This window comes from Peromyscus leucopus, chromosome 20 (genome assembly GCF_004664715.2).
Source record: "Peromyscus leucopus breed LL Stock chromosome 20, UCI_PerLeu_2.1, whole genome shotgun sequence".
Lineage (NCBI taxonomy): Eukaryota > Metazoa > Chordata > Mammalia > Rodentia > Cricetidae > Peromyscus > Peromyscus leucopus.
In genome coordinates, this window is record NC_051080.1 from 54,410,239 (window position 1) to 54,427,334 (window position 17,096).

Genomic DNA, 17,096 nt, shown 5'->3' on the forward strand with positions numbered 1-17,096 from the left:
AGTGGTAGAAAAGAGATTAAGGCCTTTGGGGGGATGTCAGGTTAATAAATATCAGCTTTGATTCTGATGGCTAGCCTTATAAATAATTTACATATAAAGCCTCAATGAGAAATGATAAATAAACTTTTTTACTTGGGGAATAAGAAGAAGAGCTGATAAATTAAAACCTCTGTTCAGAGTTTCACAACTGAACAAAGTGCAGAGATAAGTGTCTTGTGAAGTTCTTCACTACAAATGAGGCATCTGTCCCTTATCCTATCCCCAAGGCTCAGAGATCATTGCAAAAGATAGAGGGGAGATTTTTCAAGAATCTCAGTTTATAGAAGAGTGGAGACCAATAGTATCTTCTGGATATAACAGAATTGCTATCCTCATGAATTCACAGTAGCTCTTGTTGCTTGAACAAGACCTATATAACTTCAATCCAGTCAGCATTCTAGCATGGGGTACAAAATGGCTCTTGAGAGATATGGACAGTTCATGGCTTTTGGGGATCAAGGGTCAATTTTTATTAAGTGTGGCTCCTAGTTGGTTGAACATGCTATGCTCCTGTGGATGTGCCCACATCCAGGAATACAGGGGAAAACAAAATAAATCAATGTTTTTATTATTAGTTTTTTCTTAATTTTTTTTACTTTTCTTTTTTGATATTAATTTCCTTTTTTAAAATTGAAAATAGATTGTTTTCACATACAATACATCCCTCGACTAATCTTAGCTCCTCCTAACCCCCCCCCCTTTCCTCTGGATTCACTTCCCCACTGTTTCCTAATAGATACAACAGCCAAACTGGACAAAACAAGATAAAATAAAACAAGGCAAAGGCCCTTGTATCAAGGCTAGACAAGGCAATCCAATGGAAGAAAAAAAGTCCAAAGAGCAAGCAAGAGAGTTGGATTGGAGAAGGGAGGTAGGAATGCATCTAGGCAACAGTTGGGACAGTTGAAAGTAAGAATGATAACATGGTTAGCAAGAAATTATCAAAGATTTAGAAAATTATATTTAAAAAAAGACTTTTGTTCAAGGTTCCTGCTTTAAGTTTATGACAAACTGACAGGCCTTTTGAGCTGCATGGTACTAAAGTTCAAGAATGTTTCTGGAAATTTAACAAAGGCTTTGGTTCAATCCCTGGATTCATAGGATATTTATCAAAATGAAAAAAGTTTAACTTATTAGCCTAAAGGTGTTGCAGATGAATAAGGCAGTTTTCCTATGTCTGCTCAGTGGAATCTTGCAATACACATTACAAGGTTCAAGGTCGTGGGTACATTCTGGATAATTCCACTAATACCTCATCTATTTACATGATCTATATAATCAGATTGAACCACCTCAGTCACTACCATACTTTCTGTTGTCTAGATTTGGAATTGGATCTTCAGATTTTGATGTTGGAAACACATTATATCTACTACAATCTCAGTAGCAATCCTATTAGTGTTTGGGTACTGTTGATCTATCTTAATTTTATCTCCTTTAATTTACCTAACTTGATGGTCCTGTGACAGTTTCATTCCATCTATCTGAATACTATTCATTGTTCTCTGTGGACAAATGTCAGCAAATGTACAGACCCTAAAATCTTCTATGTTCTTTTTCATCCAGAAATAGAAATACCAACTGAACTCACATTTCCTAATGAATTGCTGTGGGATGTTCTGTATGGCAAATATGTTAATAAATAAAACACTGATTGGCTGGTAGCCAGACAGGAAGTATAGGAGGAACTAACAGAGAGGAAAATTAAGGGAACAGGAAAGGAAGGAGGAGATTGCCTGGAGCTGCCACCAAGACAAGGAAGATGTAAGGTACCAGTAAGCCACGAGCCACGTGGCAAAGTATAGCTTAATAGAAATGGACTAAATATAAGAGTAAGAGCTAGACAATGATAGGCCTGAGCTAATGGCCAAGCAGTTTAAATAATGGAAGAGTCAGTGTGTTTATTTTATAAGTGGGCTCCGGGACTGGCGAGACTTGGCAGGAGCTGAAGAGAAATTCTCTAGCTACAATGAATTGTAAAGTTATAGGTCTTGATGGGGAGAGTGTTAGATAACCAGTTAAATATTAGGAGACTTTCCTGTTGGTGAAATGAACCCTCCCTATCATCAGCAACTTATATAACCTTATATAACAACATGACTACCATTGCTGGTCAAGAATGGGCTCTGAGTCCATGAGTAGTGATGTGATGCTCTGAGTGGCCAGGATGAGAATCACCAATTGATGACAATGTAACACTAAACCCAAACTAAAACTAAAATACTAAATAAGAATAGTGTTTAGGCAGAGTATTTCTGGGAATAGAACAGAAGAGACAGTAGTACCCTATTGCTAGTGGTAATACAAATGGGCAGACCTCTGTACAGGAAAATCCCTTTCATGGGAAGATAGCTGTTAGGGAGACTTTAACAATAGTATAAAGTCTACTTGAGATACATGTTGCCACAGTGCTCTCTTGGTCCACTTTCCATTCTTACCTGGATAGTGCTCCTTCTCATTCCATAATAAGCACCTATCTTCTACATTGTTCCTGGGTATCTGAATTCTTTTGACAGAGGCCACAAGGTCTGGAGTCTAGAACAAGATCACAGTAATAAGACCACCCCTGTTTCCACAGCTCTGCTAATAGTTACAAGAAAGTTTTGGTCGTATGAAAGTTTAAACAGGGATTTCATGTCTTATATTTTGCAATACAATTTGAATGTAGATGTGCTTCTTTTTACAAGACTAATAAACTTACTACACAGAGGGACTTATTAAAGTTGGGAAAGTATCTGGCCTGTGTTCACTACTTCCATTGTTTGTATTCTGAAGAAAGTAACCTAAGGTCTGGTGTTCCCTTCTATTCCCCAACAGCTTCTAAATCTACTCTTAAATTACTTCAGAATACTCAGCTCATGAAAGTGATGACAGAGAGCTATTTCTCAAATTTTACAACATCTATATCTTCTTTGATTAACATTCCCTTACCTCTAGTCATCCTAAAAACAAAGGAAATCAATCAAACCTTTTTTCATCTCAAATACCTATCTGTGCATGATTGTGTGTGTGTGTGTGTGTGTGTGTGTGTGTGTGTGTGTCCTTGTTCTCACGCAACAACACGCAATAGGAGATGGTAGGTGATTCTCTCTTTCCCTTATGTGGGTCCGAAGGACAAAATGCAAATCATAAGCCTCTCTCTACTGGCATAAACTATTGCTCTTTAACATTGTTTAAACTGTGCTTACTTTATGTTTTATATACTTTACGTATGTTGTGATTTTCCTTTAAAAAGATTAACACTCCTTACTGACCTTTTAGTCTATATTACATTCTTTTTTTCTACCATCTCCCGTATGAATGTACCACATAGCAAAATCAGTCTTACCTTTTAGTCATTTCCACAATCACTACACAGTCCTTTGTGTCCAGAGATTCTGTGTGAGACTTACATTTTTAATTTTCTTAAGCATATAAAAAATGTAACAAGGCTTTAAAATAATTCTCTTTTAAAATCACCACAAAAATACTATGAACTTTTGAAAATGTAAAAGACTGCAGAAAATTTTAAATAAATAAAAACTAACATACTAGAACATATTTAAAAGAAGAAAAACCTATTAAGAAAGGCATCAATATAAAAAAACAGAGGGAAAGAAGCATAAATGTGAATAAAAAATAAATGAAAAGATAAGTGAAAATGCACAGAAATTATGAGTACAAGGTAGAGCTACAAAGTTAATATGGAATGAAAGATCCAGGCTGGGACAGAGAAATATCACTAAGACTAAGTCTGAGGCTCTCAAAAATATAAGCTGCCTCTTATAGCATAAAAGTGCTTTAGTAAATTGAATTAATCGATGTATGATGACCAGAACATTATAGAAACAATAACTTTCCAGAACACCAATGTGTACATTTTCTACTTATGTGCAAAAATCCTCTATTTGCTTAAAAATCCATTTCTTTGGGTGGTAGTTACTGTGAGTTCTTATCTATGGAACATGTCAAAACAGAAGAATTTTAAGAAAATATGTCATGGATGTATTAGAGATTATCATTATGTATAAATTTGTACAGTCTCACTAAAAGTCATATTTGAGGACAGCTCTAATTCAGGCTCTTAAGGCACTGAACTGTTAGAGAAAATATTATTGAGCCATGTATGTATCAGAGGTTTGTCTAGATGAGTTTTGAAGAGATAACTTTATAACCTGCCAGAAAGCAGATAAAACCTGAACTCCCTTAGATGGGCATAATCTGAAGATGTCCTCTTATGAGGGAGTAAATGGGCATCTTGTTTTGTAATACCAAACTTAAATGCCCCAGAGAGAACAACGCACCTCCTCAGTAAGGAACATACCAGCAAGGAGTGATGCTGGTCATCTAAAGAAACCCCCAAACCTCCCCATCTCACCATGCAGTCATCTATCAGCATGTCCCTCTCCTTCCAAATATGTCCAATGTTCCCAATGGAAAGGCAGGTCTGACCATCCCTCTGGTTCATGACTTGGCTAGCATTCAATAAAGTACTTTTATTTTACAAAATCTCATGTCAATGTATCATGTTCCAGGGGCCTCTTGAAGTGAGGCCTTTTGTGAGAGCTGAACTAATTATATTTACTGGGATTCTATTTACCTCAAAATGACTGTCACTTTTAGAAGTAGAATATAGAGGGAGAAACTATAATTTATTACTTGTTGAAACATAAACATGACATCTAGTTGAGGAACATTTTTTAACAGCACCAAGTTAAAAACTGGGCTGTGCTTTGCTTTTACTGACCAGAGCAGCTATAGGTGAGTTTGAAAAGAATACACATTTTACAAAAGCAATTATCCTTTTTTATTTGTTTACATTGCACTGAAAATTTACATCATACTTTTACAAAGTTTTTTATCATAAAAATATACTTCTTTACAAAAGTGTATGCATTAATATAAGAGGAGTAGCCAGTTGCAGAAGAAACGTTGTTTAAACAAGATCTTAAACGTATTAACCTTAACATTAGTGAATGAATCATTGTTATTGCAGTCATTTGAATAAACAAGAATAAATAACAGATGGCATAAAATTTAAAACCGCATCCTGTCAGTAGAATACAATGTTGAGAAAATTGTAGGAATTTCCAAAACAATGTATCTCAAAGGGTTTGACAAGAAATTCACTAAATGTAGAGATAGCTCCAAGCGGTGCTTCCAGGTGCAATGGTTTCTCGTAGGCACTCTTGTCTCATGATACAAAAAGCGAGACCCTTCACAGAACAATCCATATTTGAAATGGACAACAACAAAGAGTTCACAATGGATATGTGTTGTATTCGGTGAAATGAAACATGATAAAAATAAAAAATAAGACAATGCCCTATGGAAAAAAAATGCCAACAATACTGGATGATATAGCTTTAAATGAGCTAACAATTGCGTATAAACTTGTTTTAATTAGACAATGAAAAACACTGGCTGTACCTGATACCTACTTCTTAAAAATAGGGTATAGACAGAACATTTAAAACCTGTGAAAATTTGATGAACACATATATTTGGGAAACAAATTTATATTGTTGATCTGAAAGAACATCTTTTTTGGTTCTTTTAGTCATTAAGTTAAGGAGTAGATCAGAGTATGTTATACTTCTTTGTTCAAAGAAATTATAAGGTATCAAAACTGGTAAAAATCAAATTTTCAGCTAGAAGGATATGCAGACATCATAAATTAATTGACTTATTCTATTAGGGCTTTCAAAACCACTGGTTTGTTTGGTTAAAAACATAATAATATCAAGTTGGTGTCTCAGATAATGGCAAAATAAGCATCTTTACGGATAATTTTTGTGAGCTGAAATAGCTTCAGGATGACCAAGTGTATTGAGGCAAACATGTAAAGAGCATCTTATAGCTCAATAGATAAAACTTTTTCCTTAATAATGGGGGAAAGAAGAAAGGTCACATCATGACCTTGTCATTTTCAGGAACTTGAAAATGATGCTAAAATAGTAAGAAATGTTTTATTAATACAGAATGCCAGATTGGGGTGGGCAACCTTATTTCTTCTGTGTCATCATTTAGCTCTTAAATATTTAGAGATATGTGTCATTCCTAAATATCCAATGAAATAAGGAAAATAATGCTTGGGGTAAACAAGAATGAACTGCAGATACGAGGCATGAACTACAGACATGTGGGTGTGATGTAGCTTATGACAGTAGAGAAGTCAGTGATCTATTGACTCTGGTAAGTATAGCTCTTATTTTCTACCCTATATCATTTTTAACCCAGTCCCTCTAATATAGTTTATAAAGCACAGAAATACTGATAGTGGATGCTCCTCCAATATATGCAAATAAGTTTATGTTTTAGAATAATCTCCTTTTTAAAAAAAGCAAATAAACTGTGAGTAAGCACTCCCAGAGTGCAGCCAGATCTCTGTAAAACTCTCCATGGTACACATGAAGAATAATTTTGATCCAGTTTATGAAAAGAAAAAAAAAAACACTCTTCTCTGTCATTCCTCAGGAAAAGGTGACCCAGCAAGTCCTGAAAAGTGTGCTTTGTTTAGCAGTGAACTGGAAGTGCACTGTTCAGTGTGTCGATTTCCAGGATTCTGAAGAAGGCAACGTGTTGCCGTGTTATACCATTGTGCAAACTGTGTTCAAGTTGGGGTCAAATCGCACGGCCTTCCCCTCCACAGACTTGGCATTGGTGTCATACATAGGGTTCTCAAAGGCTGCTTGGCCATTGTTATTTTCATGAACAGAACATCCTGTGTACTGTGTTTTGGGTGCAGTCCTGTTTAGAAAAACAAGATTAATAGTTGCATGTTAGGGTACTTCTAGAAAATGAGTTCAAATAATACATTTTCGTTAGCACTGGGGATAATGCCAATTAAAATTGTTAATTAAGAAATTTTAAACAGTAAATATTTAGGAATACCCCCTATAAGGATCATATGAAAATAAACGATATTGACTCTGAAATTTTCTTGAGAAATAAAAAGAAATTACTGTTTATAAATAGTATAAACCAGGATGGTGTATCTTATCATTGCCATAAATTCACTTATAATATACTTACTGAGCATCTGTTTATGTTCTAGGGATCATTTTTGACATACTTTCAAAGCATACAATGTCATTATTATGGTGGATTTAAATTGAAGTAATAGAAAACAATGATTATGGGTAAATAAAACAAGAAGAATAGATCATGAGAATTGTTATGACTCAATGGAAATCAGTAAATATGTTAAGAACCTCAAAATTATTTTAGGAAAGACAGAGAGGTAAAAGCTATTTGGGAAATAGAATTCTGTGTGAGGCCTGAAGAATAAAGAAGAATGCAATTCTATACTAACACAGAAAAAGGGAACTGCATGAAGAATAGATAATCCATGTTCACCAACCAGAAAGCTAATTTAGTTACCCCAGACATGCAAATCTTCAGCTGGCGTGGTCAAATGTATATATAAAAGCCAATAAAATGTTCAAAATAAAAACTACATAGTAAAAGGTCTTGCCGACATTTCTGTCATGAAAATGTTTCCCAATATTTACTTATAATTAAATACGTTTGATGTTGCTTAAAGCAAATGGAGTCTAGGTTTGTGTAGCTTCCCATCTGGAGGTTCCTAAGTTTTTGTCCCTTTCAATAATGTTTCTGCATTATTTCTCCACCCCAAATTGCATTTAATAACCTGTAGAATGTGCTGAATTTTTTATGAAAAAAGGAAGACTTGGCCTAGCCTATTTCTAGGTGCTAATACATAAAAAGATTTTTTTATGAAAATAAATTTGACTCATTGCTCCTTTTTTCATATTTAACACTATACTTTTCAACTATCAATTTCATTGAAATTTTTGTTATACATTCTATTATGCTACAATACAATCCCAGCATATTTTCTATATTGTTATTATTTCACTTATAGGTAAACTCAGTGGAAGTAAACTTTAAAGCACTCTTAGGAACTTAGATTTAAGTTCCTACTTTGAAAAACAATACTTAAAGAAATTGCTCTTTTGACAGGTGAATCCTTTACCATAACTACAGCTCCATCCCTGTCTTTCTTTGACCAACTACACTTAAAACTATGTAATAGATTATGACCATTTCTCTGTTTCATTTTAATTGGGTAAGAATCAAGAAAGATAGGAATCAAGAATATATGCCAGAATTGCTTCTTAACATTGAAATATATTTTCTTAAAACAATGTTTTGTGAATCTCAAACTGGCCTCAAATTCTCTGTATTCAAAGATGATCTGGAACTTCTGATGCTCTCCCCTCTACAATCCTTGTGCTGAGACTAGCATCATGCAGGGCCATACCCAATTTATGTAGGATGAGACTGTACCCAGAGTGTCATGGGCAAGCACTCCATACCACAAGCCTTGGGCAACATTTTTCTAAGGAAAAAGATTCACCAAGTTTTACAAAAGCAAAAATGTTACACTGTGAACATGGATTTGATCAAATTTCATCAAATCCTAAATATGTGTTAAATCTATCAAACTTTTATGAAAAGACAGTGGCCTACAATTTGATGATCATTTCTCAGATATGGTATACATACAAAAAGTAAGAGAAAGCAATGAGAAAGGGGGAAAAAGAACTTTTGTATTTAAATATGTTGCATTAACAAAGTGAAGAGAAAACTAACAGAAAGGAAGACATTATATTCAAACTCTGTATTCTATAAAGGTGTCATGTCTAGAATAAAGTACCCACTCTTCCAACTTATCATCAATAAGGCAAAAAGAATTCAGTTTGTAAATAGACACGACATAGTTCAACATCTACTTAAAATTCAGAAAATAAGAGGCACTGGGACTCTCACCCCAGTTGATAAATCTACAACACAGTCTCTACAACAACCAAGCTTCAAAAAAAAATCATGGGAAATGGGATAGAAAGATTCTAAGAGCCAATCGACCAGAGTGTTTGATTTCAGTGTTTTCTAGACATAGCAGGGAATATCACCCCATAAAATCTCAACTCTATGGCTGGCAAATAAGAGAAAATAATTTAAGCACCAGTTGATATGCCAAAATGGACAGGGGAAGTTAGACAAGATCTCAAACCCAGGTGGGAGCTACAAGCAATCAATGGATGAGAAAAAAGGGAGAATAAGTCTTCTCTATGGACAAGACTCCTATCTTAAGTGGCCAGTGCTAGACACATTTCTATAACAACACTAAATGGACTAAGATTGTTTGTTTGTTTGTTTGTTTGTTTTGGGTGTGTATGTGTGTATGTGAGTGTGTCTGTATGTATGTGTGTGTGGATGTGGATATGTGTGTCTTTGTTTAACAATAAGTGTAGAACAGTGGTTCACAACTTTCCTAATGCTGTGACACTTTAATACAGTTCCTTATGTTGTGGTGATCCCCAGTCATAAAATTATTTTGTTGTTATTTCATAATTGCAATTTCACTATGGTTATGAATTGTAATATAAAAATCTGGTATGTAGGATATCTTCCAACACAATATGCCAATTGTGTTGTTCCATTGCTTGAGAACCTCTATACAGGAAGAAGTCATGAATTTGAGAAGGAGTGAGGAGACTGGAGAAGCTGAAAGAGATGAGGATGGTAGAAATGATGTAATTACTGTATTAGGTATGAAATTATCATAAAATTTAAAATTAAATTAAAATTGAAAATACTTGACATTATGAGAAATCATAGAAATAAAAATTAATGAATTTTTCATTGTAATGAAATACCACATCAAACAATACTATCATTGATACATTAGTAAATTAAACTAAACAAAAAAACAGACAATAAGCATCAGAGATGTGGAGAGCTCAGTCATTGTTACTGAAAATGTAAAATGGTGTAGCTGTTATATAAAACCACTTGGTGCTCTCTCCGAAAATTAAAACTAGAATTAAATACACTCTAACAATCCCAATCTTTAGTGTATACTCAAATGAAATAAGAATACATGTCTAAGAAACAAAAAAGGCATGCAAAAATGTACATACTAGCACTATTCACAATAACAAAGGTTGAGACAACTCAAATGTCTAACAATTTAGGAACGGACTCATTCAAAGAAAATAATACTCCACACAATGTAACATTGTTCAACAGAAACTGAGCAGTGATGAATGATATCATGAGTAAAATCCAAAAGATTTACTTTGTTCTTTGTTTAAGAAATAAGACCAAATATCACATATTATATGATTGAATTCATATGAAGGATCCAAAAGAAGAAAAATGACAGTTATAGTTCTTGGTATTTGGCTGAAGTTTGAAGGATGGGGATTAGAGCAACTGCTAATGAACCCACATGCCTTGTATTGATGAATGCATTCTATGAGTACACGGCAATAAATTTCAGATGACACAGTGGATAATCCCAATATGACTGAATTATACAGTTGAAATGTGGTTAAAACTACGTACATATTACATTAACATTTTATTTGTATATATAATATTATATGGCACTCATATTTAGATAGCACAGATTGATATATAGTAAAAACATGAGTTTGGGAGAGAATATATGTAAGTAGATAAATGTGTATATATACTTAAATATATTTAATTGAATTCTTTGGTTGTCTGTAGATTTTACTTGATAAGGGATTTTTCCAAATAGTAAAGAATTAAATAATGAAGTTCCTTCCAAATGCTGTATCACATAGAATACATATGACTAAATTATCATATATTGCTATATCTATCACAAATATAACATATTCATTAAATAATCTTCAAAGAAATGATGGTAAATGAAACATTAGAAGATGACCATCTGTCAGCTAGGGTAAAATTATCCAACACTGCCACATGAACCTGAGCTTTCCAGTCTTCACCATAAATCTGTCAGCATTTAATATCTTTTCAACTTAAACCTTAACATAGATTCGATATCTCTAAAGCATCAATATGGGTAATATATAAATAACATGTGCAATAAGTTCTGTGCCATGAAAATTAAAGACAAAATGAGAAAGTTGAATCACATGCAGTCTAATAGTGATTTCTGCTATGCACATGGGTATCATGGGGTGATGGTAAAATCAAAAAGGATTATAACAGTTCTGCACATAGATCCTAACAACATGTAAAATGGAAATGTGGAGTCGACGTAGTACAATAGGAATGACAGGAAAGGAAAGTTTGTGTAAATTTTGTCACCGAAGCCACACATCTTACCTTTGTTTATAAAGATAAAACCCAAATCCTGCAAATATAAGTGCAAAAAAAGGCACAAGAATCGCAATGGCCACGGAACTGCTGTTTGTACCATGAGGTTGATTCGAAGAATTTGACCCTTCTGAAGTATTCAGTCCTAATGGAAAAAACACAAGTAGTCATGGACATAAAATCAGCTCAAGCATATTTTTATATTTTTATATTTTTTTTATATTTCATATCAATTATTTTCTTCCACTTTCAAGTGAGAAAAAGAAGGCTTTCTAAGATTTAGAATGGAGATAGGGTAGAGGAAACAGATAATAGCTCTGTGCTTGAGGAAATTGATTCTTATACATTGTGTTGAAAATGTAGTGTTTTAGGCACTATGGCATGTCATCTGAAAACTCTGCATCCAGTTACATTACTATGTAAAATATCCAACACCAGTGAATATTGTATTCCATTCAATTCCATTCAAAACAGCACAAATTTAGGTGGTATAGTACATGAAATGATAAATTATTATTTATTGACAAAGAGTTAATATGTTACTTATTTTTATTAATATGTACTTACTGGCCTAAAATAGACTATGTAGTCTTAAGTAATATTTTATTTATTATTTAAATATTTCATATATTTAAACTGTATGTTTTGATCACATCTACCCCAGTACTTCCCTTCCCCTCTCTAGTGTTCTCCAGACTAGTTCACAACTTTACACATTTTGATGAAAATATTCATTCAAAGGATTTATAAACATTGTCACATTTCTTTATTTTCAAATCATATCTCTTTCTTTACTTATTTTTCCAGTGACTAGGCATATTTATGTAAAAGTTTAAAGTCATGATTTGTTAAGATAAATGTTAAAAGATAGCTTTTAGTCCATTGTTTATATATCCATACAACAGTTCAATGATGGGAGACAGTACACCTCAAGAATATATACACCACAAGATATGAGTTTATAAATATAAGAAGATCATTAATATGTGTGCCCATGCTAGAAGAATTATAAATGAAAACGCCAAAACCTTATGCATCAGAGCACAGAAAATTTGTGTATTTGGGAAGAACCAAGCTCACAAAGGGACCCATTCCTCAAAGTTATTTTTCCTTCCAGGCTTTAAAAGTTTCCCATAGTGCCACTACATCTTCTGAGAAGTAAGAAATTTGCTCCAATATTCAAACTGAAAAGAAGTAGTATAGTTCTCAGGAGAAGAGGTGAAAATAATTTACAGTTTAATATTACCATGTTATCTATATCACTTTTGCTTCTTTGTATTTGCTTCGGGGCAAGATAGCTCATCATATTGATGACAGCTATATTGAGACACTAAGCTTTGTAGAGTTATTACATAGAGAAGTTATAATTTAAACAATGTGGTTATTCTTTAAATGCTGTAGAATGGCCAGCTGCGTAGTCCTGAAAATGCATAATTCGAGATACTGTGAGAGTGTAAAATATACAGAATCACTTATGTCTTTTTATGATGTGTAGAGTATCAAAGGAATGACTTGAAAATAAAAATAAAAATGAAAATATTACCCAATCTTTGCAGTCCAAATTGCCCATAGTCTTTGCCTTTAATAAATCCTTGGAATACGTAAGTAGCTCCATCAGGCTCAGCAGAAACCTGAAAATATTTGGAATTCTGATTAAATATGAGCATGGATCACAGCTTTAGTTGTTATATCTAAATAATTACTCATGATATTTAAAATGAAGCTCAGCCTTTGTTCTTTCCGTGTTCCTCCTATGGAATGAACACATGGTACAAATTTTCTATCATAAAAACAAAAGTAAAATTTATAATTTTAAATAATTATGATGTTGGTAAACAGGAGATTGTGTGTTGCTTTACCACGGTTTTACAAATCTCTTATAGGCTAAGAAATCTATTATTTAAAATGAAAAACAACATGTAGAAATTGAATTACGGTGTAGAGAGATGGCTCAGAACCTAAGAGCTGCCCTTCCAGAGGACCTGCTTTCAGTTCCCAGAACCCATACTGGGAAGTTCACAACCACCTGTAACTCCAGCTCTCGGTGATCCAACACTATTACTGTGTCTCTGTAGGCAACTGCATGTATGTGGTGCACAAGCATATTCTCAGGCAGATACAAATAAAAGCAAATAAAAATAAATCATAAATTAGGTTCCGAATTATATTGGCCCTTCTTCCACTCCAGAGACTCCACAGAAACAAGATCTCTTTCATCAGGCTGGGTTCATTCCCAACCTCACTTTTAGCCATAGGCATGTGAGTGGGATTGAGAGTGGGTTAATTGTAATTCTATGGTCTAAGGATCATATTTTCTCATTATAGTAAATGAAAGAAACCAGGGACAAAGTTCCACATACAAGATCACTTCAGTCACAAAAAAATCAAATACATGTGTAAATCTATGGAGACCAAAAACAGATTAGTGGTTGCTGAGATCTGGGTCAAGGATGAGTGGAACAGGAAATAGATGAGAGCCATAGGATGTGAGATATCTTACTGAAATGATAAAATTATTCTAAAGTGAGTTTGCTGGTGACTATGTGTATCTGCACACATAAGAAAACCCATCAAAGGGTATGCAAAAACAGATTCATTGTGGAATATGGGACAATCTTGAAAATGGCTGATAACAGGATAAAGTGGTAGACACCTGAAACCCTAATGAGGGAGGCTGAGAAGGGAGGAGTGAAAGTGTGAGACTAAATCCATTATGAAACAAATCTTTATGTCCATCAGTATATGTCAATATATTTGAGGGTATTTCAGAGCCTCCAGCCACAGCCCCATCCCCAGAATCAGGCATAGGACTGAGCGTCAAGCAGATATCCCTCCTAACTCCCACAAGGAAGAAGAATCAACCATTTTTGAAATCTGGGTTGCATGGGTTGTTCCTAATGTTACAAAAGCCGTCTAACATCTGGACCTTACATATATACACACTGAATACTGTTTTAACGGTTTCAAATGTGTTAGGGCCTATCATTGAATACATAAACTGGAAACTGATGCACTTTAGTTATTCAATGACTAACTGGTGTGGTGATATTTTATTTGTGCTGAAATGTGGTATTTTATTTGTACGTTAATAAATAAAACTTGCCTGGAGGTCAAGGTGAAAAGGCCAGCCATTTTAAGTAAACAAGAGGTCAAGGCCACACAAGGGAACAGAACCAAGTGTGATGACAAATACCTTTAAATCAATCATAGAGACCTGGAGGTCTGTACAGACAGACAGAAAGTGACAGAGCTGTGTAGGAAGAGGAAGTGAGGTAGCTGGGCTAAGAGAGCCAATGAGAGGGCAGAACAGCAAGGCAGTAAAGGCATGGGTAAACAGGAAGTAACTCACATTTGGAAGCTGCAGAGTGGGTGAGGTAAGATTTGTTGGTGGCTTTCCCTATTTCCCTGATCTAAGGCTTTTACTCCTATATTTGGCTCCTCAGGGATTTTTTATTTAATAAGACCATTTAGGAATTCATCTACAAACTGGTAACATGAATTTATCCACATAATGACAGGTACCTGACTCAGACTATTGCTATAAAAGTTACTTTTTAAAAAATATTACATACTCACCTTGAAAAACAAAGTACCAAATTAACTATGGGAGCCTCACATTTCTCAGCAAAAGGTCCATCCTGTTATTAGATGTTGTACTGTGGCCATGATCTTATGAAATCAAATTGTTCTAACAAGAGCAGTTAAGACCCAGATATTTTAATGAATGAATGAATGGGCCTCATATTAATACACAACCTAATGTAATTCAACAACCTGTATAAAATAAACACTCAGTACTTCACAACTCTGTAAATGACAATAGAGGATATAAAAAAAATTTTGGATAGTCAGTGTTTCCCTTAGAAACAACTTATTGACCCCTACTACTGACTGTATTCTTCTTCATGAACTCCCTGTATACATAATGTGAATTACTTTAAAATATGGTCTGATCCTGCATGTTTTCAGAGACTTGTTTCCTTAGTGTTAGCATCAGATGTGTTGATGTCAATGATCTACTTAGAAATCTCCATTCATGTCACAGGGAGAATCTGTGGTGAAGATGTAGTAGCTTCTTCTCAATGGAAGCATTTCACATAAGTCCTCTTCAGACCAATTCATAAGATATTCTAAATCCATACCAATCAATGGACACTTTCAAATAAAATTCTGATGCATTTTTAAATGTGTTTACTATGCCTTGGATATCGGGTCCTGCCAAAGACAAAAGTACACACATGCACACACACACACACACACACACACACACACACACACACACACACACACTGATTTTGAGAAAGAACGTAACTATAAATCTCAGGTTTATTTTGGACTCATAATCCTTCTGTTTCATCCTCATGAGTGATGAGATTATAGATGGGTGGTACCACATCTGGCTTTAAATTGTTCTTCACCCACATTTTTTATCATTGTTGATGATAAAATATATTTGATAAAATTAACAAAAATCACTGCACAGACCTACAAATATAAATGCATATACAGTCATTCATATCAAAGAAGTAAAACTTCCATAACATGATTAAATAAATGTTAAGCTTATTCAAAATTGATAATATTTGATGCATATATATTAGTAAGTGGGATTTTATGTATAAATATATGATTGTGTGTTCAAATAAGCTAAATTTTGAAAAATTATTCTTTTCTGGAAAATAATCTATAAGTTTGCCATTAAAATCAGCCACATGCTTTTAAGGAACTACACTTACAAAGCCATCCATAGCCCAATTTTCCTCCTTCATTTTCTTCACAGAAGTATGTGCTGGTACTTTAATAAGATATATATGTAACATTAGGCGAGCTTCCTGGCTTTTGTAGACCCCTGAAAAAAGCAAAGACAGTTACCTAATTTTGTAAATAGTTGATCCATTTTATTATCAGTAATTTCGTAAATATATTGTGGAAAACACATGATACACAAAGGACTAAAGCAAGTCTCAAGTCAAGGGGGACTTTACACATCGTGCCTGATGCTCTAAAGTCTGAAATCACAAATTAAATCCTACCTGAATTTTTAACATCCCTCAATGCTAGAGTAAAAACTGCAAAAATACACGAGGAAAATTAATAAGTCCCAGGCTGCTGTGGAGGAATCTTTTCACTCTGGTCTGTCAGAGAATAACTATTAAGCAAAAGAGCATTTGATCTATGCCTTGAAACTTAAGATTTTTAACTCAGGATGATAAACACAAGCAATGATAGAAACACAAGAAGTAGAAAGATCTACACTGATTCTTATAACTGGGTATTCTCAGAGTTGGAATAAGATAGTGTGAACACACTTCATGATAAGCCAGGCTGTGAGCAAAAAAAAAAAATGTATGAATGACTATTGGTTAAAATTTGATGCTTGTTGACTCACAGACTGCTTTACATATTAGGGAGGCACGAGAAGAATGTGCCAGGAATAGCAAGGTAAAGAGAATACAAACCTTGACCTAAAGTAAACTACAATCAATAAGAATAATACAAATGTACTAATATGTAATATTTGTGTTATAGAGGCATAGTGAGTGGAAAGTAATGAAATTATAAACTTCCATGTTTATGTATATTTATCAGGATGTGTTTGTATTGCTGTTACTTTATAACAAACACAGATATATTTTTGGCTTACTTAGAGAAAACAAAAGTGTTATTTATAATTGAAAGCTAATTTAATCATTAATAAAATTTAAGTACATCTCATTCAAATTAAGCTTTTACAATTTATTCCATGTAATTATCCATATTTAAAAAATAATGTATACTAAATTCTGATAAGTGTACTTATTGGTTGGTACAACAATACATAAAAATGTTTCTGTAATTTTCAAAATGAACCATTTTTATTTTTTTATACCACAAATTAATTCATTAGTAATAATTTCACAGGATAACCAAAAGAAATTTGCAATATATATCATATTTACAATATCATAATT

The 17,096-nt window shown here is 33.8% G+C and overlaps 1 protein-coding gene across 6 annotated transcripts in view; it reads right to left on the reverse strand.

Annotated features, from left to right (window-relative positions):
- Positions 1-3,618: 3,618 nt before the first annotated feature.
- Positions 3,619-17,096, reverse strand: part of Csmd3 (CUB and Sushi multiple domains 3) — a 1,154,880-nt gene continuing 1,141,402 nt past the window's right edge. For all 6 annotated transcript variants that reach the window (XM_028867965.2, XM_028867960.2, XM_028867959.2 and 3 more), the window contains 4 exons: positions 15,882-15,994; positions 12,689-12,776; positions 11,155-11,290; positions 3,619-6,768 (listed from right to left, as the gene is read on the reverse strand). In XM_028867965.2, coding sequence (XP_028723798.1) covers positions 6,609-6,768; positions 11,155-11,290; positions 12,689-12,776; positions 15,882-15,994 — 497 coding nt within the window. In that variant the 3' untranslated portion in view covers positions 3,619-6,608. The remainder of the gene's footprint in view (positions 6,769-11,154; positions 11,291-12,688; positions 12,777-15,881; positions 15,995-17,096) is intronic.